Source organism: Hyaena hyaena, unplaced genomic scaffold (assembly GCF_003009895.1).
Source record: "Hyaena hyaena isolate Hyena2069 unplaced genomic scaffold, ASM300989v1 scaffold_597, whole genome shotgun sequence".
NCBI classification, from domain to species: Eukaryota; Metazoa; Chordata; class Mammalia; order Carnivora; family Hyaenidae; genus Hyaena; species Hyaena hyaena.
In genome coordinates, this window is record NW_024081231.1 from 339766 (window position 1) to 361702 (window position 21937).

The window sequence follows — 21937 nt, forward strand, 5'->3', positions numbered from 1 at the left end:
CTATTTTTTGATGACTTCAATTTTATAATATCATCTAACTTCCTTTACCTGCTCTTCCACAGTTTCCAGCAACCTCCATACAAAAATGTCCTTAAGTAAAATCATTACTTTTGGTGATTCATTGTAAGTTTTCAGAGAAGTGTAAGGTCTAAGAAGAAGGGATTCTGTACAAATTTTAGTAAACTGGGTAATATAAATGTATCGGGGGGCATGTTACATGTATGATTCTTAACAACAATTTCTTCAAACTCTTAACATGAATATTACTATCATGTACTTGCCTTACATTTTAATCTCTTCATGAGTTGCCTTTCCTTACATCCAATTTAAAAACTAGTATGGGACTTGATTACTTACAATTGAAGTGTGAAAATCGCGGACTAGACAGGAAGTGGCTGTGATCAGGCCAAGATGGTGAGTGGTCTAACCCATGAGCATGGGAGCTCTCAGCAAAGATTTCGTCATCCTAAAACAACAAAGTGCTTCAGTTCAATGATTACAAAATGTAAGGACTGGGATTCGTTTAACTGTACTGAAAATGAAAGTGAACCTCAATATACAAGCTATGTTATACAACAATTTAATTGTAAGAAAAAATAGGAGTACGTTAAAGAAAATATGAAAAAATTAAAAGAGAGAGAGAAGGAAGTCACCCATGGCTATAACAGCATGACATATTTCTTTCCAGTCTTTTTTTCCTGTGGATGGGATTTATAAATGTTGTTCTAAAACTGTGTTCTTCATTTATTTACATTAATACTCTAAACACTTTTGAAGTCACTATGTTATCCTAACCTTTAGCTTATGTGTTACTCATTTACTATGGAGTGGATAAACTATGCTTTCCTCCGCGATTGCTTTATTCGGCACTTAGGTGGTTTCCAATGTTTTACTCCTATAAATAACACTGTGAGAGTGTCTTTAAATATATAACCTTTTCTATATTTAGGACTATTCCTTATGACAAATTCTTAGGTGGAAATACTGGGTCAATAAAAACAATTTGATGTTTTTAAATACACTTAGCTACACTGCATTCCATAATGGTTATACGAATCCTTTTACTCATTCAACAAATATTTAACACATAAACTACATGAATACAGAATAAGGCCCTCTCCTCATGGATTGTATGAATGTGTCCTTGTACTCGAATCTTAGCTAAAATGGGAATTAATTTTAACTTCAAGTAATTTATTAGATTAAAAACAGATGCTTTAATGTATTTTTCTGTAATAGTGAAATTGCAATTTTTTTTCTCTTGAATGTGTTCTAACCACTTACACGATACTTTTTCTTTTTTTCCCCACTCATTCATTCATTCAACAATAATTTATTGGGTACTTAGTGTGTGCTGGTGAAAGAGCAAACAAAATATTGAAGTATACAGTTATGAAATCTTCAGGCTTGCAGAAGAGAAAGGCACCAAATAAACTATACAAAATAAACCGTAATGAAAAATTATGATGAGTACTATAAGAAGAATAGGAAATCATTAAATTTAGATTAGAGGTCCAGGGGAGGCCCCTCTGGGAGGTGATATTTAATGCAATATTTGAATGCTGAGTATGAATTGACCAGGCAAAAACTTATGGGTGGAGGATGAGGAAGTGGGAGGTAAGGGGGAGCAGGAGATGGCAGTTAGGGACTGATGTTCCAGACTTGTGTGAAGGTGAAGACATGAAAGCATTTAGTGTGTTTGAAGAATTGTAGGAAGGCCCATGACTTCTGCCCAATGATCTGGGGGTAGGGGTGAATACAATGAGATCCAGAGGTGGGATCTGGCTCTGGGATTTCTTTTTCTTAAGTGCCATCACAAGGCAATCAGCAGTTGTAAGGAAATTCAGATGTATATTTCTCAAAGATACTCTGGTCTCTATGTGGAGAACAGACTGGTATTAAAGTGGGAAAACCAGTGAAAAAACTGTAATTGAGGATAGCTGTGGGATCAAGGGAGAAGGGATCACCAATGCTGCCAGAGTCTAGGTGGTCCGCATATATCCCTCAAAACATGGCATCACAGAACAGGGCCTCATGACACAGGACTATTTGATGAATTAGTTGTCATTCTCTGTATCAAGTACAAGTTAACATTTTATTTGTCACATATGTATGCAGGCAAATACAAAAGAAAGGCCCAAACGAATGATTTTATATAGAATTATAAAAGGCCCATTTATTCTGAGCTAAAAGCATGGACATAATCCTTAGATTGTTCAAGAAAATTAGCCTTTGTGTACCAAAAGGCAGTTTAGGTCTATTTCAGATTAAGGCCGTGATGTTTTTAACCAAGCGACTTATAATTTTTACTAATTATGGGTATTTCATAAGAAACTAGAAGTCATTCACTATAGGATCTCTGGAAAGAAAAGGACATACATTGTGCCCCCAGTGTATTTCAAGAGCTACTTTAAATGAGCTGACACAGGACAACAGAGCTAGCTTATCACAGTGCAGACATGAAATACTTAAGGCCTGGGTAGAACCGGAAGGTGCACAAATGAAAAGGAGAGTTATGTTCTCAACCAGTGCTAGAAATCTCCATTTAATTATGGCTGCTATATGAAATGAAGCATGAAAGAGAAAGGCATAATAAATGGCTTCCCACTAACAGAGGCTTTGATCATTATGGGCCAATAAGAAAAAGAAAAAATGAGGGAAGCAAACATGTACTTTTTGCCCACTGATAGATACCTGGGCTGAAAAAGACAGTCAGAGAACAGGATGAAACACAGTGCAAAGACAGCCTCAAAATGAGACTCTCAGATGAAGGATAAAGCACCCAAAGACATTCAGATCCTATTCATTCTTCCCAAAAGGCACTGTTTTAAATTTCTAAAACAAAATCAACTGGTATAAAAGTGTGAGTTATATTTTTTCTATTTACAAAAAAAAAAAGAGAATTTATATTTTCAGTTATAAATAAATCAGCTTACTGGCATATGACAATTAAAATATGGCACTGACATATTTCATTCCTAGCAAATTTGGAAAATACAGAAGAAAATGAGAAGAAAATAATGCAATAAATTTAAAAATAGCCTATTAGCCTAATTTTAAGGGTATGTTTTCTGGTTCTTCTTTACAAATATCTTTTTATATTGAGATCATCATTTGTTGACAATTTTGTCTCCTAGTTTTTCATGTACCATTAGATATGGGAATTCCTCTACTATTGTCGTTACCATTACCATAGTCTATTTGACTAATCTCCCATTGTTGGAAATGTAAGGCTGATTTCAGGCTTTTTTCCCCTATTATAGTTTGACAAACATCTTGGTGAATAAAATTAGTCCACATTTTAATTTTTTTTTAATATTTTATTTATTTCTAGGAGAGAGAGAGAGACAGCGTGAGCAGGGGAGGGTCAGAGAGAGAGGGAGTCACAGACTGAAACAGGCTTCAGGCTCTGAGCTGGCAGTCAGCACAGAGCCCGACGCGGGGCTCGAACCCACGAACCGCGAGATCACGACCTCAGTGAAAGTCGGACGCTCAACCGACGAAGCCACCCAGGCGCCCCGAATTTGTCCACATTTTAAATTTATTAACATAGATTTCTAGAAGTAGAATTATGAGGTGACACATTTTAGGGCTGTTTTTAATACCCATTTAATCTAACTTGTCAAATTTATTGCCAGTAATCTAATATTCATAATATTTCTTAAAAACCCTCTTAGTGCCTATGGGAGTTCTAGTAATATCCCTCTTTCAGTCTTAATATTGGCATTTGTACCTTTTCTTTTTCCTAATCGAGATGGGTAGAGGCTTTTAAATTTTATTGCTCTTTCATTTTCATGCCCCTCACTCATTTTTCCACTATTTCATTGATTTGTGCTCTTTATTATTCCCTTCCTTTTACTTAATTTAGGTTTGTTTTATTTGTTTTCTAGTTTCATAAAGTGGAAATATGGATTATTGATTTGAGACCTTTCCTCTTTTGTAACATACACATTTAATGTTATAATTTTCTCTCCAAGCACTATTTTAACTGAATCCCACAAATCTTGATAAATTGTGCTTTTATTTTTATATAGTTAAAATATTTTCTAATTTTCCTTTTGATCCCCCAATGGTTATTTAGAAATATGTTGTGTATTTTCCATCTAGGAATTTTCCAAATATCTTTCTGTTATTGATTTCTAGCTTCTTTCCATTGTGGTTAGATGACCATACTTCACATAATTCCAATCATCTTAAATTTATTGAGAATTGTTTTATTGCCCAGAATATAGTCGATATTGGAGAATGTCAGATGTGTACTTGAAAATTACATGTAATTAGCTGTTGTTAGGTGTACTATAAATGTTAGTTAAATCTAGTTGCCTGAGAGTGTTGCTCAAGTTTTCAATATCTTTCCTGATTTTCTGCCTACTGTTTTATCCATTACTGAGGGATGTTGAAGTCTTCAGCTACTATAATCATGGATCTATTTTTTCCTTATAATTCTATCAATTTTTACGTCATATATTTTGACACCCTGTTAATAGGTATGTACAATTTATGACTAATACCCCTTTCCTTTAAAATTGTTGACTTTTTCAACCACTCATATTCCTTCTTTTCATATATAGAAAATGAGGAAGCTTAACTCTAATACATCTTTAAGTTGCAACATTTTCTAGGTCTTCAAAAGACTGTCAGAATCCCTCCTATTACCTTGAAATTTAACTAATGAAGTGAACCCTAAGAGAACACCCCCAAAGAAAAATATCTCACAATCCCTTTGAACAATCAACATACCAAATATGAAAAAATAACAAAAACAATCTTCCATATTCTCCAATTTTATATTGATATTTAATTTGTGGAATTTCTATACAATTAACTTCTACAAGGTAACCTATGATGAATGCTTCTTTCTAATCCTTACCTATTTTTCAATCAAATACTTAAACATTTAAATGGAAATTCTGGTTAAAAAGGAAGATTCCTTGTAATTTTAGGAATCCTAGCTTTTGCTTTTTACCAATTCTTATATTCTTAGCACAAGGACCTATTTTTATTGCTGTCTTAAGTCTCAACAAGCTAGTTAGCCAGAATTCCCTGAAAAAATTCCACTGGGTGAAGGGACTTGCATTTTCTAATATTTTCCCTGGGTTTCTTCCACTTCTCTTTCATAACCCACATTGTAATTGGTTTCTTAAAAGCAGTTCCAACCTGACTAAATCTCTTTGCTAAACTGATCTCTAATGATTAATATTTAATGACGCCCACCAAGTATTTTTCTCCCAGGAATATTGTAAGTTCAAAGTTTGGAAGACAGATGATACATTTAATTTTTTTTTTTTTTAATTTTAATTTATCCAACCCTTCCCCTGGAGAAAAGGAAAAACAAAAACAAACCCACATGTATTTCTGAATCTGTGGCAGCAATATTTTCCTGAATTTGTCTCTTGCCTAACAATACACCGTACCTGCATGTCTTCCCCACTCTTAATTCCCAATTCTCTGTCAGTGTTCCAAAAAGCTTAACCTTTTCTTCAGTAAATTTGATTCTTATATGGAAGTTTGGCTGGGCAGAGAGTTTACTTAAAGCCTGCCTTCCATATCTCAACCTGCGTGGCTGCAACTCTAGCTTTTAATTCTAACCTCAATGAGAGTAAGGCTTTCATTGGCTCTCTCCTTCCATCTACCCAACCCAATATTCCAGAATTTAGCACAGTGCCGTTTGCATTAAGGAACTCAAAAATGGTCATGTAGGCTCATTCCTTGGCCAAAGTACAAAAATTAAAGTTTGCTATGGCTGAAGCTGGGAAATAAGAGACTGCCATTCTCATACTCTCAGTTTAGGGCACTGGAGTGGATCATGTCTAAGTCCTCTGGGAACCAACACTTTATGATTCTAATCTGTCTGAACAACCAGCACTCTAACTATGCAAACTATCTTTGCCACAGGAAATTCAAGTTTATGTAACAGAACTGTAAACCTAAAGCCACACTCTTCACAGATGAAGAGACTCATGTAAATACTGTGCCAGATCAGGCCACTTGATTAATTTATCTTTATTCAATTGATATTTTTTTGTATATAATTTAATATTCCTAATGACTCACTAATGAAAAAGATGGTACTTATTTTTTTTAATGTACTTCATATTTGGATCCATATGATTTTAATCCAATTTCAGAAACTAAATCTACTCACAGTGAATAAAAATTTGCCATAAATAAGGGCACTCAAGAGTATGTGCCACCAACTTATGAAACAAAAGGAGAAATCAAAGATGTTTTAATAATGATGCCTCATTGGAATCAGTGATTATTCTCTTAAAGTGACTGTTGTAAAGGAAACTGATTGTTTGGATAAGTATGTTATGACATTTTTAATTAAAACTATTAAGACAATTAGTATTCCTTATATTTTAGTATCTAGAATTCTGAATTCAAGATGATTAAAAGTGTTATCTTTATAGGTGAATTTCTCCACAATCTTTCCTAATTCTCTTGTTCAGTAAATTATTGGGAAGGGTAGAAATTTGGTGCTTATCACAGGGAACTAGGTTTGGTAGAGTAGGGCTCAGTTGGGTTAAAAAAAATTCATGTGCTCACCTATGTATCCTGATGATTCCTAAAGTAGCACCTTTGACCCAGTGCTATTTTCAAATTTTGTAACAAAGAAAAACCCCAACTCATTTGGCAATCTTTTGTTTAGCTTTCAAAGAGCTAGATGGAATCAACTAGTTAAATATTATGGCTGGCATGTTATTATTGATCATTTCAAAACAATAAAAATCTCTTCAAATTTCAGCATGATTTGATTGCCTACAAAGTTTCAGATGAGTCATTTAAGCATGACTGGAAAAATAGCATTTAAATTTTTGTTAGAATTCCAGAAAGACTGAAGCTAGGGAAAAAATTAATCACCAATTTAACATGTATAATAGTATACTCATTGTATACTGGAGTTAAAATAAAGCAGGTAGTGTTCTCAAAAGCATTTCTCAAATGTCAGTAATCTCCTACAGTTATACTATTTCCTTTTATGTTAAAGATTAGCCTTGCACCCTAAGTCTCTATATAGGAGAGGCTTAAAGAATGGGAGATTGGTTGAGAATGGGGAAGGCCTGGAGCTATATTTGCTTAGCAGTTGATATATTATTTTTTTTTTAATGTTTTTTTATTTATTTCTAGGAGAGAGAGAGACAGCGTGAGCAGGGGAGGGTCAGAAAGAGAGGGAGTCACAGACTCCGAAACAGGCTCCAGGCTCTGAGCTGGCAGTCAGCACAGAGCCCGACGCGGGGCTCGAACCCACGAACCGCGAGATCATGACCTAAGTGAAAGTCGGACGCTTAACCGACTAAGCCACCCAGGCGCCCCACTGATATATTATTTCTTAGCAAACCATGGAGACAGGTGGCTATAAATGAGATACCTGGATTATTATGGGGTTAAAGCGGCTCAAATTCTCCCATGGCTAATACTATTGTTTCTAAGCAACATCTGTAAAATTACCTGAATAATAATACACTAGTGATATATTTTAATAGTTATTAAATAAAAATCACCTATAATCTCGAACTGCACCAGGAGTTATGCATAGCCTGCTTTAGCAGCTACTGTTGTAGATTTAAGATATGTACAGAAATAGCTGACCTAAGAGACGAAGTGCTAACAGCCATTAATTGCTATCAGCAAAGTATAAACAAATCATGGAGAGATTCAAGGAAGGAGAAATAGCTTCCAGGAGAAAAGCATATACTTACATCATAACGCATGCTTACATTGAACAAACATGACAAAGGGCTTTGGCAAACTCTGCCTTTGTGAACTGTGCTGAAAGCCATTGTCAACACTTCCTCACCTACCTCATCTTATCCTGCAAAACATCTGCTTCTTTTAAAAGACGTTATGTACTAATGTCTTCAACCAGAAATTGAAAATCATAATTTTTCTTTCAGGAGGAGGAAGGAAGGGAACAAAACATGTCTTCTGTGATTTTACTATAAAATCCACTGCTAATTAAAACTACGTATTTAGCATGAGTGAAGAGCAAAAAGGGCGGGCAGCAAACGGGGATTTCTTGGACAAAACCATGCTCCTTTGTGAATTCAGATTAGGAATGCTATGTTGATTTTTGAACATCCTGTTCTATTTGAAACAGCTGGGGCAGCAAGGAAGCCTGTATGTCCTACAGACCCAATCAGATGAAAGAGAGGCCATGAAACGCTTCTGTTGTCTACACAAGGAGACAAAATGTGTCAGATTCAACTCTGAATTCCAAGCATAACCATTTAGATCGGGCTTTGTCCAGTTAACCTGGTCAGCTTCATACGATACTATGTTATGCTCTCAGAAACTGTGGACGGACGTTGGTCCTGCTGAGAATCTCAAACGGTTTGCAGAAATCGGATCCTTTTATTCTCTTTAGTTTTTATTTAAATTCTAGTTACTTAACACACAATGTAGGATTAGTTTCAGGTGTACAATACTGTGATTCAACACACCCATACATCACCTGGTGCTCATCATGTCAAGGCCATTCCTTAATCCCCATCACCTATCTCACCCATCTGGTCGCCATGGAAGTAAACAGCAAGAGATCGCTGTAGCCTAGGCTGAAAGAATCTGGCTTCTGTGCTTCCTGCTAACCCTTTTCTCTGCCAGCAGGGGGGTTGTGCTGGATGTCTCACCGCCTTCTCACAACAGCAATAAAATGAGAGAAGCCAGTTGCCAATATGGTTCTGTTATTCCAACAGATATCTGTCAGCCAATAGTAATGCAGTCAGAGTTCTACAGCTGTAATGCTAAAAGTAATCCTCTTCCAAACAAATGTGCATAATAGTACACTTCCCTGTGCCTTGTCATTACAAACCTCTTTTCAAAAGCCTTTGAAGCATCTTTCTTTGGCTGCAATGTATTGAGACTTCCATTACTATAGTTACCCTTTTCTCTTTTGTACTACAGTTTGTGTGAAGGCTTTGAATTCCTGAGGGTTGGTAATGACTTTTCTTATCATGGCATTGTCTCTAGCCCCTAGCAGCGTGCTTGTATATAGTAGAGACCCAAATGTTTGTTGAATGTTATATTCAAACCACAACATGAACATCCTACAATTAGAATGGAAGCTCCAAAAAGGCAGGGAGCTTCATGTCTTTTGTTCACTGAAGTGAGTCGATGCACCTAGTAAGTTTGTGGCGCATAAGTGACGCTCAGTGCATATTTGTTGAGTGCATGGATAGGTATTATGAGTTTCCAAAGAGCCTGGAAAGTACTTATTTGACTGGTAAATAAAGAAGAGGAAATATTGTCCCTATGTGTAAAGGAAGTAAGACTAGATTGGCCATTTCCCCTTTCTGCAGACCAGCGGTTGGCAAACTTTTTCTTTAGAGGGTCAGAGAGCAAATCTAGGCCTTTTGAGCCATTTAGTCTCTGTTGCACCTACTCAACTCTGATGCTGAGTGTGAAAGCAGCCACAGACGATTTGTGAATAAATGAGTGAGGCTGTATTTCAATTAAATTTTATCTGCAAAAGCAGCTGGCAGGCAAGATTTGCCCCACTGGAGGCAGTTTGCTGATTCCTGCTCTAACACAATTGTGCAAGAATTATCTATTAGGATTAAGACAGATAGGTAACTACTTCCTCTGTGAAGACCATGCCTTCTGCATCTTTTTACATCCTGCATTCTCACCTCTAACGGGTAGCACAGGGCTTTGCAGTGTGGTAGCCGCACAGTATGTTTGTAAAATTAAACTGAATCCTACAGTAAGTGATTTCCCAGAACCACAGTTGTTAGTAGAACCAACAAATTCAAGTTGCTGCAATGTGCCTTTTCTTTGAACTCTCCTAGCAAAATATGTGGGAAGTTAATAGGTGCAGAAATAATGTCAAATAAAACTAGGACACCTTCTTTCTTGATAGAGTACCAATGCCTCTTACTTGAGGCATATTCTTTAGGATGTCAATAATTAACCAGAGGTAGCTCTTCTGATTATCCACAAAGCCAGGAAACGATGAACCACTGTCTCACTGCCCGTCTGAGCTTATGCTTCTTTTGAAACTTTTTCAATGAATTATTTTCACAAAAAGCATATAAGCAAATCATTGTTGGTATCTACAACTGGCCAAAATGTGCTCCCACATTTTTTTGCTCCAACGCCTACAAAAATATGATATTCTCATGAGTGTTGAGTTAGATGACTGCATTATTTCAGGCCAGACATTTGTTACAAATGGTGATGGTCTACATATTTCATTGCTGAAAAGGATCAATGTTTTAAAATGTCTAAGTAATACGAATGTGGAACAATGTCATCACAAAGCGTGCTATGCGGCCTTTTCTTATACTTGTACTACCTATTTGGAAAATTTTCAACTTATTTCTCATTTTGCTAAGTGGTGGTCTCACTTACAAACCAGGCCTGATTTCCATTTCAGCTGCAAATGTAATTTTAAAGAGAACTCCAACAAGATGACTTGCTGAACATGTTACACATTCATAGCTTTGCCATATGCTGTTATGGAAATTACAATGATTTAAAGCAATTTGGGTGTCACTAGACAGTACTGATTCACCTGATACCAAATCTAGCTGTAGTGGGAAATAATGCTTTAAATGTTTCATTTGCATATAGACCTCTGTTGAACTGAGAGACATGTATTGTTTATGTATTTTTGGAGACAACTGACTTTCACATGTTAAAAATACCGTCCTACATTTGCTGATTTCTAGAAAAATGAAGGCACTGAGGTTCAAATATACACTATGATAGCTTAGTGTCCAGGATATGGATTACTGAAGTCAGGCAGATTTAGGTTTTAACCCTGGTTCAACCATTTGATTGCTCTATAACCTTCCATGGTAGAAGAGGAAAACTAATGGTGCCAACCTGACAGGGCTGCTCTGAGGATTAAATGAGATAATACTTATATAAAGCCTGTGACATCTACAAAAAGAGCAATTTATGTGGTTGGCTACACAATGAGTAGTTGTGATTATTAGCTACTGCTGCCTAACTCTTGTGCTTGTGTTGAAGGTTAGTTCAACAGCCCCTGTAAGTGGTGGAGAAACGCTTGAGTATATGGGACCCGATGGAGGTGCTGGAAGCTGATTTAGTGAAATTAGGATATGCTACATGACATAGCAAGGTCACTATTATAGTCAATAATACCAAATGACAAAAAAAAAAAACCAGAAGGAAAAGGGCACAAAGTCACAAGATGCCCTTTTCACAATGAGAGCATCAATAATGTCACATAACTGTTGTTTTGATTTGGGATGGGACGAGTGGAGAGCTCATTTTAAGCATGCTACGGAAGGGCTTATGGAAATCCACAGTGTCTTTATATCCACTGAGCATTCTATCCAATTACATTCAGAGGAGGGAAGAAGTTTCTTAGAAATAATTACATTTGGCTGTAATAAGTGAATTCATACAGTATAATGAATATTCCTACATACTGAGGTCTGTGAGAATATAAAAAAGACAAAAGAACCTTTCCTTCCTCCTCCCCCCAAACGGACTTGGGAGTATACATTCGAATATAGATAGATTCTCTCTAAGCCAGTGTTCTGAATGGGGTACAAACTAGGGGATGCTGGGTGGTATCTGGGGACACGTTTTGATGCCATAGCCTGTGATGGAAGGTGCTACTGGCATCTGGTGAGTAGAATCTAGGGTTGCTGCTAGATGTCCTATAGGGCATAGGACAGGCTCCATAACAAAGGCTTCTCTGGCCTAAATGTTAATGCCAAGGTGGAGAAACCCAGCTCTAAGCTAATAACTGTTCGAGGTCAAATGGGTTTAAAATCACCCACACCCCTCATGGATCTTGGGGAGACTCCAGCGAAGGGCAGGCTTTTTGTCAATATAGTCAAGTGTTCCCAGTCTCCTGTGTTGATTCCACACTAATGAACCATATGCTGAAGGAGATGAATGGAGTTCATATCCTCAGGGAAAAAAAGGACTATAAATGCCAGGACTGTAGTTTACAAAGTACTATGTGTTACTTGACCTTCTGGAGACTTCAGCACTGACAGTGGCTAGATTTATGCAAAGAGGAAGGCAACCACCTAAGCCGAGTCTCTGGCCAACCTACAGACCAGGGGTCTCCTGCCACACAATTTCCTAAGCAACATCAATGCCAAGAGACAAATAGCATATTAAGCAACAATAGCATCCAATTAAAGATAGTTCCCATGTGAAAAGTTATAGGCAAAATCTTGGGATTTTTATTCTCTACTCCCACAAAACTGAAGATTAGTATCTTTTCTTTTACAAGTACCCTTACATGAACCCTACAGGGGCAGCCTAGCAGGTTACAGCCATAAATATGGGTCACCCTCAAAGACTGAAAATGGATACAAAGGACATTACTTTGAAGTTTTTGACTCTGTACTTGGTATCATCTCGGCGCCGCTGAAGAGACTCTTTGTGAACTCTGTATTTAGAATATCTCCCATCAATTCTCTCAGATAAACTGCAGGAATCCTGAAAAACAAAAAATCAAAAAAACAGCAATGCCAAAACCAGTAGGTGAGAGAAAAGTGGGGACCTGAAATGAGAATAAGAAAGTATTGGTAACTAGAGGCATTTAGGGAAGTATAGGGGGATTACAGATCACCAAGGAGGAAGAAGAAAACGGCCTCTTTGGATGCTACCTTCAAAATAAAAACAGGGTCCCACATTGGTATTTGCGTTCTTTTCACACTAGTCCTTATGCCAGTCTGAAATGATTGACATCCTTTAGTTGAAGGGAAAAAGGTTCAAGTAACAGTAAGTTGTCCAAAGATGGCCATTAATGACACATTTTTGAATGTCGTGTACTATCCCTCCAAGTAGTACCTGATATCCAAATATTCCACGTTAAAAAACACTGTTGCCTTTAAAACTAGAGTCCTCTTTTATCACTAATTGTTAAACAATATTCTACCTTTTAAAAGCCTTTTATCACATTGGCTTTTAAAGCGAAGGATATTTCATCTGCCTTCAAAAGAATAAAAAGGTAATACAGAAATTAAGGAAGAAAAGTTTTGGGATCATTCATTCATTCATTCATTCATTCTTCTTCTTTCCCCTGCTCTCTCCTTCCCTTCCTTCCTTCTTCCATTCTTTTTTTTTTTTTTTTTTTTGAGGGGAGAGAATGGAACACAGCAGTCACCATACCCAGTTATTTAGACATTTCTATTATGAATTAGGAGACAAATTAGAATAAAATGAGGGCAACTGATTTGCATATGTAAGAAAAATTATCTATGGGATTTGGTTCCCCAAACAGTCCCAAGGAACCTATGGAGTGTTCAAGCTGGAAGGGGTATTAGAATTCCAAAGTTCTCGTTTTTATATATAAAAAGCTATAGCCCAGGGAAGTTAAGAATGATTTGCCTAAGACTAGGCAATTTGTGACAGATTGGGCTTTAAGCCCAATGCTGTTTCCTTTCTACCATACCAAATATGTAAGATTTAATGTTGAACTGTAGAGCTGAACCACTTCTTTCAAAATAAGGTTAAGAAAAATGAGAGACTCTATGACATGTTTAAAAAAAAAGGCAAGGCTATCTAAATAGGATGGGTTCGTATTTACTATAGCTTATATTTGCCTAGAGTCATAGACGATAGTATTAACAAAAAATATTAATGTGAAATACATCTTCATATGTATGCTAGTGATTCCAGTGTGAGTAGGAACCATACAGATGATATTGTTCAAGCCCCCCATTTTAGGGATGAGGATATAAGTAAGATATTAAGTAATTTTGCCTGGTGCATGAGCTCGGATCAGAGTTTACATCTTTGGGCTCTTGTTCACAGCATCCTGATGTTTAGAATTAAAAATCATTAGGTTGACTAAGAAAAGCTCTTTTTAATCGTAGAGATGACTTGAGAGTACCTACAGAGTGCGTTTCAAGCTAGAGGCAGCAGGGCAAAGAAAATGGGTTTTGTAGTTAATACAAGGAACTAGATCCCAGTTCTGACTAGTTTATACTCCAAGCTTCAGTTTCTTCAGCTGTAACATGGGGGAAAATAGTGCCCATGAGTAGGGTGTCTGAGGACTTTTTTTGGTAAGTAATACAGGGTTAGAACTTAGCTACTGCCTGCTGCATAGTAGTGCAGAATAATTGCCAAATGAACTCCTTTCCATTTCAAGCTAAAGGTTTCAATTTTAATGACTAATATGGGAAAGTACAGTTACGAACTTTGAAAAATACTCTCCCTAGAAGTTTCACTATACAGGCTTCTTCATATGTATGTGTATATATAAGCTGGAGTGGGAGATAATCACTAGCCCATATAATGAAAAATAATAATAAAACCTTTTGGTAACAGTATTGAACTTTTCTTCTGTTGTGGTTTAAATCCCAAGCAGACTCTGTGCTGCTCAAACTCATGTACTGTGAGATCATGACATGAGCCAAAATCAAGAGTCATGCTTAACTGACTGAGCCACCCATGTGCCCCAACAGTACTGAAGTTTTAAATTGTACTCATGAATATCCTGTTCTGTATAGACCTTGGAGAAAAAGTGAGCTGTCAATGTAGGCTAAATTATATTTTTATGCTGGTAAAAGATAGACATCTGTTTCTCGGTGACAAATGCCACCTGTTGTCTGCCCTTCCTTCTCTTAGAGGACTTCTGTTAACTACAGAGAAAAAAGCAGAAAGGATATGGGTGTAACATAGTGCCTGCTCTCCACACTGGATAATGTTAGGGTTAGTGGAAATTACATCCACTTGGATACTGGTTTCATAATTCTTTGATAGGGATTCCGAAAGCAAATACATAATTAAATCATGAGAAAGAATTGAAACTTTAGCAAAATGTACTAGAAACACTTGGATTTGTTCTAATTGTGATAGTCTAGATGTCTGGATATGTCAGCACAATCCTGGATACCATTCAATAATGTTTAGTTACTGAACTACCAAAATATGCTAAGTGAATTAATGTTAAGATAGTGCAGACCTTCAGAGCCACATCATATCAGTGCCTCCAATAACCAATATGGCATGATCATGCTATATTTCCTATTCACTAGATTCTCAAAGAATATGTTAGATACAAACAAAACCTAAACATAACATAAGTTATATTTTAAAGCCAATGTGAAATAAGAGGTTCATGGTTTTCAAAAAGAACTCTCACTATTGTTAACTTCAGCCATATGGGGCCAAGAAATTATAAATTGCTGAAATTCTCCATTATATTCAGATCCCTAAATGACATTCTCTGGCCTGAACCTTGTCTGCCAGGACTGCTGCAGGGATATTTGTTTTGCATCTCTCCTCTATGAGAACTTTTAAAGTTACAATAAGTAAATCCACACATGTAATTAATTTCCTAGATAATGAAATGATGTGTAGTTAGAGTTCTATTAATAAATAGCATGGGACATAAAATCTAAAACTGTAGATTTGAATTCAACTCTCATAGTATGGAGATAATCTGTGTACTATCATATCTCCAAAACAAACAGTACTCTGAAAATTTGTAAGAAAAAAAAAAAAAGAAGATAGTTCATAAGGTGAAATTGCTTATCAAAAAAGCTATCTATCATCAGTGTAACATGTAACCTCTTTTAAATCTTAGGTTTTTCTAAATTAAAGTTAGAGCTAGGAGGCCAAATGAGCTTCTAGTGTGGGGGAAAGTCTCTATTTTTCCACTATTGTAGTAATATGTAAGTTCCAGTATTTTCAATACTGACTTAACAAATGTCAATAAACTCTGATAAGATGGAGTATTAAGAGTCCCCAATGTTTTTTGGTCTTTCCTCCCTCCCTACAACTTTCTTTGCACATCAGGAAGATGTCAAATGTTCTCATTCAGATAAGAATACTGAAAGAGACAAGCCAACTCTTTCTTACTCTGAAGTCTTTGAAATCTTCTAGTAAGCTCAGTTTCTCAGGCACAGACTCCAGATGGTCCAAGGCCACTCGGGTACTCTGAAAAAGAAAATATAAGGAAACCAAACATTATAAAAAATTGATCAATACTCTCAGAATCCAAGTATTAAAAACCAATTGTACCCAGGGTAGAAACTGTTCAAGCTATAGATTTAGAGTGTCAAATAAGAACAGATATAATAGTATTTCTAAGATAACTAACTATATTTTTTTTAAGTCAGAAGAATTATTTCCTTTCATGAAGTGTATGAGATGCATTTGCAAAATGGACTCAGATATAAAAACTCTTCCTGGATAATTACATTCAACAGATACTCTATGAAACTTTCTATAGAGTGTTTCCTATTAATATTAATTTACAAACCTGCTTCAGTGAACATCAGAAATAAAGCACCAAATAACACTGAGAAATAGATGAATTTGCAGTTAATCTCTCTATGGAACATATTAGAGATCCTAACTTGTTGCCAATATAAAGGAGAAAAGAGTTCAAAATTACTATTTAACAATTATTTTAGTTCAAAAGGAAGAGGACGTTCTGATAAAACTTGGGAGAAGCATCTGAAATTAATTATTTGCAACAGGGACACAAAATCTTGTTGATTATAAATAAAAAATGCAGTCAGTCTTTGATTAGGTGGCTACTGATTTAAACCCACCAATATAAACATTAAGAGGGAATAATCTGAAAATTCTTTCAAAGCCAATATGAACTAAGAAGTGGCAGGATAACCTTGAGACGAGAGACTGTATCATATGCATCTCTGCATTCTTAGCCCTGTCATAGGTACGGCTCATTTCTGTATCCTCAGTCAATAGATACTAGCTTTTAAATTTAAAGTGAATTGCAATTATTCAATGAAATAAACCACAAGTCTCATGGCTGGTGCATGGGAAGTGAAATGCTTTGCAAGAACCTGAATGTAAGTTTGCAAAGAGTTGTTGAAAAGTAACTGGCCGGGGTGCCTGGGTGGCTCAGTCAGTTAAGTATCCGACTTCAGCTCAGGTCATGAGCTCATGCTTCGTGGATTTGAGCCCCGCGTCAGGCTCTGTGCTGACAGCTCAGAGCCTGGAGCCTGCTTCGGATTCTGTGTGTGTCTCTCTCTCTCTGACCCTCCCCTGCTCACGTAGTGTCTCTCTCAGAAATAAATAAAAACATTGAAAAAAAAATTAAAACAAAAGTTACTGGCCACCCAATATTCTATGTGCTGCTCCCCTATATCTCCCATGTGAATGGTTCTGAACAACACGAGTGCAAGTGACATGTCTCACTTAAGAGCTGAGTCAGTTAAGAGCCTGTGTGTCCCATCTCAGCACTGGCCATGAGGAACTTGGAGGCCACATGCTTCAGATGACACAGCTACAAGAGAGAGGAGAGCCATCAGCCATACTGGACTTCACGTCTGTGACACATCAACCTCTGTTGTGTTAAGTCATAAGATTTCAGGGTTTGTTAATGATTATATTGCACATTTGCCTTCATTACTGAAAATAATGCCTGAGAATTACATAATTAAAATGTAGGCTAATCATGTAGTCAATTGCTTTTTTTTTTTTTTTTTCCTTTGGTGGGAGGAGGCTCTAAATTATATGAATTTTTTTTTTTTCTCAGTAGATCAGTTTTTCCGTAACTAGACAAGGTTAGGAACTGATGATATCATCATTTGGTATACCCACTTATGCTTAATCTTCTCCTTTAAATCCTCTATCTCATTCCAATGCTGTTGTCTGCCTTCATTTCATTTCCAGAGGTTCTCCAAAACATATGTGTATGGCTCTGCAGGATGTGTGTTGGGGTAGGGATGGAGACAGAGAATTGAGGGTCTAACTCTTCCTTGCAGACATTTTTGATATACTCATTTCCACCCTCTTCTTCTGTAGAAAACAGTACATCCAATTCAAAAGCCTCTCTAAAATTCTGCAGGGTGAATGGTATTTGCTTTTCATCTGTATCCCCTTGACAGGCACTTGGGTAAAACCTTCTCTGTTTTGAGTCATTTTACCATTTTTCCTTCCGTGTTCTCCATCTTGGGAGTTCTAACTGTCTTCAAGTTGTCAATGCATAAATCAGTGTTTCCCTTTCTTTGTATCCTTATTTTCTAATGTGATTTTTAAGAGAAGAGCAGAAACACCCTCATGTTACCATTTTGAAATTGGAAGTCATATGTACTGTTTCTTCAAGTTTGTAAAAATCTTCTTTTTTAGTTCCATTTAAAGGATTTAGTATTTTCTTCCTTCTGCTTAACATTTATATGCTTTTTTTTTTTTTTTTTGCCACATGTGTTCACTTAAAGGCCGACACATTTTAAATTGCTTCATTTATTTTTTCATATGTAGGAAAGATTCATCAAAATGACATGTTTCTTAATATAGGCCCCAACATGTAGGTTTAGGAGAACGAGTAACTTTAGCCACCTTTACTAATTTCAATAGTAAAATTCCGCAAGAATTATATTGGCCCTTTAACAATAAAATACAAATCAATGCCATGGTGAATTTAAAGCAAAATTTTTTTGTGTGTCCAATAAAATCTTCTTCATAAACAATGATTCTAATAGACTTGTAGTTTGGAAACTTTATCCCCCAACCCCTTTTTTTAAATCCCATAAATCTTCTCATTCAGAAGTGACCCTCTGAACCAGGGAGAAGTATGCTAAACTCATTTTGTTCTTAAATAACTAAATGATTTCTTTCCCTACTGTAAAATTCAGCATGTTATACAAATATTTTTGCTTCAAATTTTCAATCAACCAGGTGGCTGCATGAAAAATTTTTTTTCTTGCATATTTTCACATACTAGTTTATTTTGACTATTTGGTAGTTTATGGATGCATATTCAAAATGGCTATATATATATATATACATGTATATATATAAACACAAACATATATACATATATGTATACATATGTACATACGCATATTTGAGTGAGCCTTAAAAAATTGTTGACTTCTACTTTCTTAAGTACAGTTATTTTTCTACTCTCCTCCTCCACCCCCCACATCTCCGTTAATGTCTTTAGCTTTCTCATCATCTTATTTTAGTTGTGACTTACTTATATTCCTTTCATGTGTTGTTTCTAAGTATTTTACTCAATATCAGAAATTGTTTCTGGTACACAAGACTTTCCCTTCATCCTTATAGTCTCATCAACTGGGTAACACCAAATGTGTATCTAGACATCACAGAAAGAGCCACAAGATGTATATAGCACAGGTCCTGTTCTTTAGGAGTTTTTAACTCACTGGGGGGAGAAATTTGTACAAGCAAAAGATATAAGCATTATACAAAGAAAAAGTTGACTGCATTTATATTAAAGAAATTATATACACAGATGTTGAGATTTCTAAGCCATCTGCAACAGGATGACAGGAAATAATGAAGACAATGAGTCCAGGCCCAGAGGCTTCTCAGGTGTCATAATATCATCATTAAGCAATATTTTGAGGAATATATTTATTTTCTGACTGTTTAAGCATGTGAGCATGCTTAAAACCACCACTTTGGCATACAGACTTAAGAGTATGCATATTCACATTCAAACTTTTTTTTAATAACATGAGACTGTCTAAGGTTCTGTGATTAGAGTCTGATCACATTACATGTCACTTCAAGTTCACTTTCCCCCAAAAGCTAACAGTGTTAGAAAAAGGGAACCATTAGGAAATTAATAGTCTAAATAAGGACCCTGTTGGTTTTTAGATGCCATAAAGACCCATATAGCATGTTAGTTCCTAGGGCAACTCGTGCAATGTCAGGGAAACTTTTCATTTTTTAAGTTGGTTAATTATCACTGCCTTACACCATCTGATGCTTTAAAGGGCACAGACAAGTTTCCACTGTTAGAATGAAGGGAATAATTTCTCCAGTTTATTCAGAAATGGCACCAGCAAATGACAGGTGTTTAACCGGTCTTTCGTTTTCTTAGATCAATTTTCTAAAAGAACTGAATGGGACATTCACAAAGGGCTTAACCATTCTTTCTCTTTTGAAAATATTAGTAGGTATTAAACTTCATATCAAAATTGAAAACAAAGAAAAATTCACAATTAAAAGTCTACTTCATAAAGGACCAATACATTGTGTATAATACTTGGTTTATCTCAGAGGCCTAAGGAGCTGAACTTCCCCTGAGCTAAGAGCAGTGGCAAAGCAAATGATCAATTACTCCTAATTCTGTTCAGTAGTATAATGAAAGACTGAACCATAAAAATGTAACTCAATTTCAAATATACTTCTTAGTCCTCACCTCAAGGTATGATGTAGACACTACTGCTACCCCCTTTATACAGATAAGACAACTGAGAACCAAAATGTGAATAACCTCCTCACAGTCATGTGGTGGCAAAACTGGGATGCAAATCCAAGCAGTCAGAATGAAGAAATTGCAGTGCTCTTGTTTTTATTTTTAAAATTTATTTTGATAAAGAGCACACACGTGCAGTGGAGGAGGGGTAAAGAGAGAGGGAGAAAAGTTCTGTGATACCAGTGCAGAGTGCGAGGCAGGGCTCGATCTAATGAACCATGAGATCATGATTCGAGCTGAACAGACACCCAACTGACTGAGCCACCTGGGCACCCCAGCAAAGTTCTTATTATGTAAGTATTTTCATGGTGAATCACTAGAGTCTGTACATTGTTTTATGTAAATTTCTAATTTGTCTCCAGCTATCAGCTTTTAGCATCTAGAATATTGAAGCTATGTCCCTGATGGGCTTATTTATGGAAAAGAAGTTTCAAGATGAACACAGGAAGAATTTCATCTTGCCAGTGCCAAAGTCTGTGTCTAAGACCATGCATCCAAGCATATATAAGCAAAAAAGGGTGAGGATATTCTTTCTGTTGATTAGAGGAAGTTAGGTATGAGATTAAGTTTCATGACACTATCACACCCTTTGCTTTCCTTCCTTCCTTCCTTCCTTCCTTCCTTCCTTCCTTCCTTCCTTCCTTCCTTCCTTCCTCCCTCCCTCCCTCCCTCCCTCCGTCCCTCCCTTCCTTCCTTCCTTCCTTCCTTCCTTCTTTCCTTCCTTCCCTCCGTCCCTCCCTCCCTCCGTCCCTCCCTCCCTCTTTCCTTCCTTCCTTCCTATAATATAGAGCAATAGCATAGCACACTATCTGGCCACAAGAGGTGCTTTAATAAATGTTGGCTGAATAAAGACAAAGGCAGAGTTACCACTCTCTAATCAACTCACTGAATCTCAGCTTCTTCATTAAAAACTTAGCAGCAAAAGTTTGCTGTTTCTTTTCTCTAGACTAAGGCAAGACCAAGTGGTAGAAACAACAGTGAAATTCAGAAATCCAGTCCATTAGGGTCTGTGGCTTGTGCATCTACAGGTAGGTTTAGATATCAATCTGTTGAAAAGGTGAAGAATAAGTGGGCAATTTTCCTATTCCAAAACCTTCAAACTGCCATGTGGCTGAGTGGTTTGTATTGGTCTATAGTGGATTTTCCCTTAGTTGTTCCTTTGTTTCCAAGTACAGGGAAATTGAATAATGCAGTATGTCAACATAAGTAGCAGCAATTAGGAATTAGAAAGGGGCTTCACTGAAGTTGTTAGTTTCCTGTCTCCTGTAGAGAAAGCTTAAAGAAACAGATTTATCCATGGGTATATTTTAGTAAATACACTTCTCTTTGTAAAAATGCACATGTAGTTATTTTTTTCTTAACATACAACAACTACCATTTTCTTAGAGTGCTACTGAAATCATATGTTTTGAGGTTTAGATGATAAATAAAGGAGATGCTATATTTTAATTTTAAAAATACATGTGTGCATTTTTGGCACTATACTGATGTTAAATAAACAAGGTTATGAAGCAGTTTATTTGGGTTCAAAAATGCAATTCTATTTCATTTGGAAAGAGATCTACTGCAAAACTTTCTTGACAAATGGCTGAAAGGTGGTAAGAGGACCTGAGTAAACAAATTTCAAGGGGAGGAAGGGTGAAATCATGAAAAGGATAGACTGTCTGCCTTTTCACTTGTGGGGACTCTATCCAGCACGGAGCTGTATCGGCTTCACAGGGCCTTCTTTTCATTCAAACCGTATCAGGCGATCCTTGAGACCAAATGGAACAGTAGCAGAGAATAGGCTGG

The 21937-nt window shown here is 36.4% G+C and overlaps 1 protein-coding gene across 6 annotated transcripts in view; it reads right to left on the reverse strand.

Annotated features, from left to right (window-relative positions):
* The window catches only part of CEP128 (centrosomal protein 128), a 408652-nt gene that overhangs the window by 30520 nt on the left and 356195 nt on the right, over positions 1 to 21937 (reverse strand). For all 6 annotated transcript variants that reach the window (XM_039257020.1, XM_039257017.1, XM_039257022.1 and 3 more), the window contains 3 exons: positions 15802 to 15879; positions 12316 to 12429; positions 358 to 466 (listed from right to left, as the gene is read on the reverse strand). In XM_039257020.1, coding sequence (XP_039112951.1) covers positions 358 to 466; positions 12316 to 12429; positions 15802 to 15879 — 301 coding nt within the window. The remainder of the gene's footprint in view (positions 1 to 357; positions 467 to 12315; positions 12430 to 15801; positions 15880 to 21937) is intronic.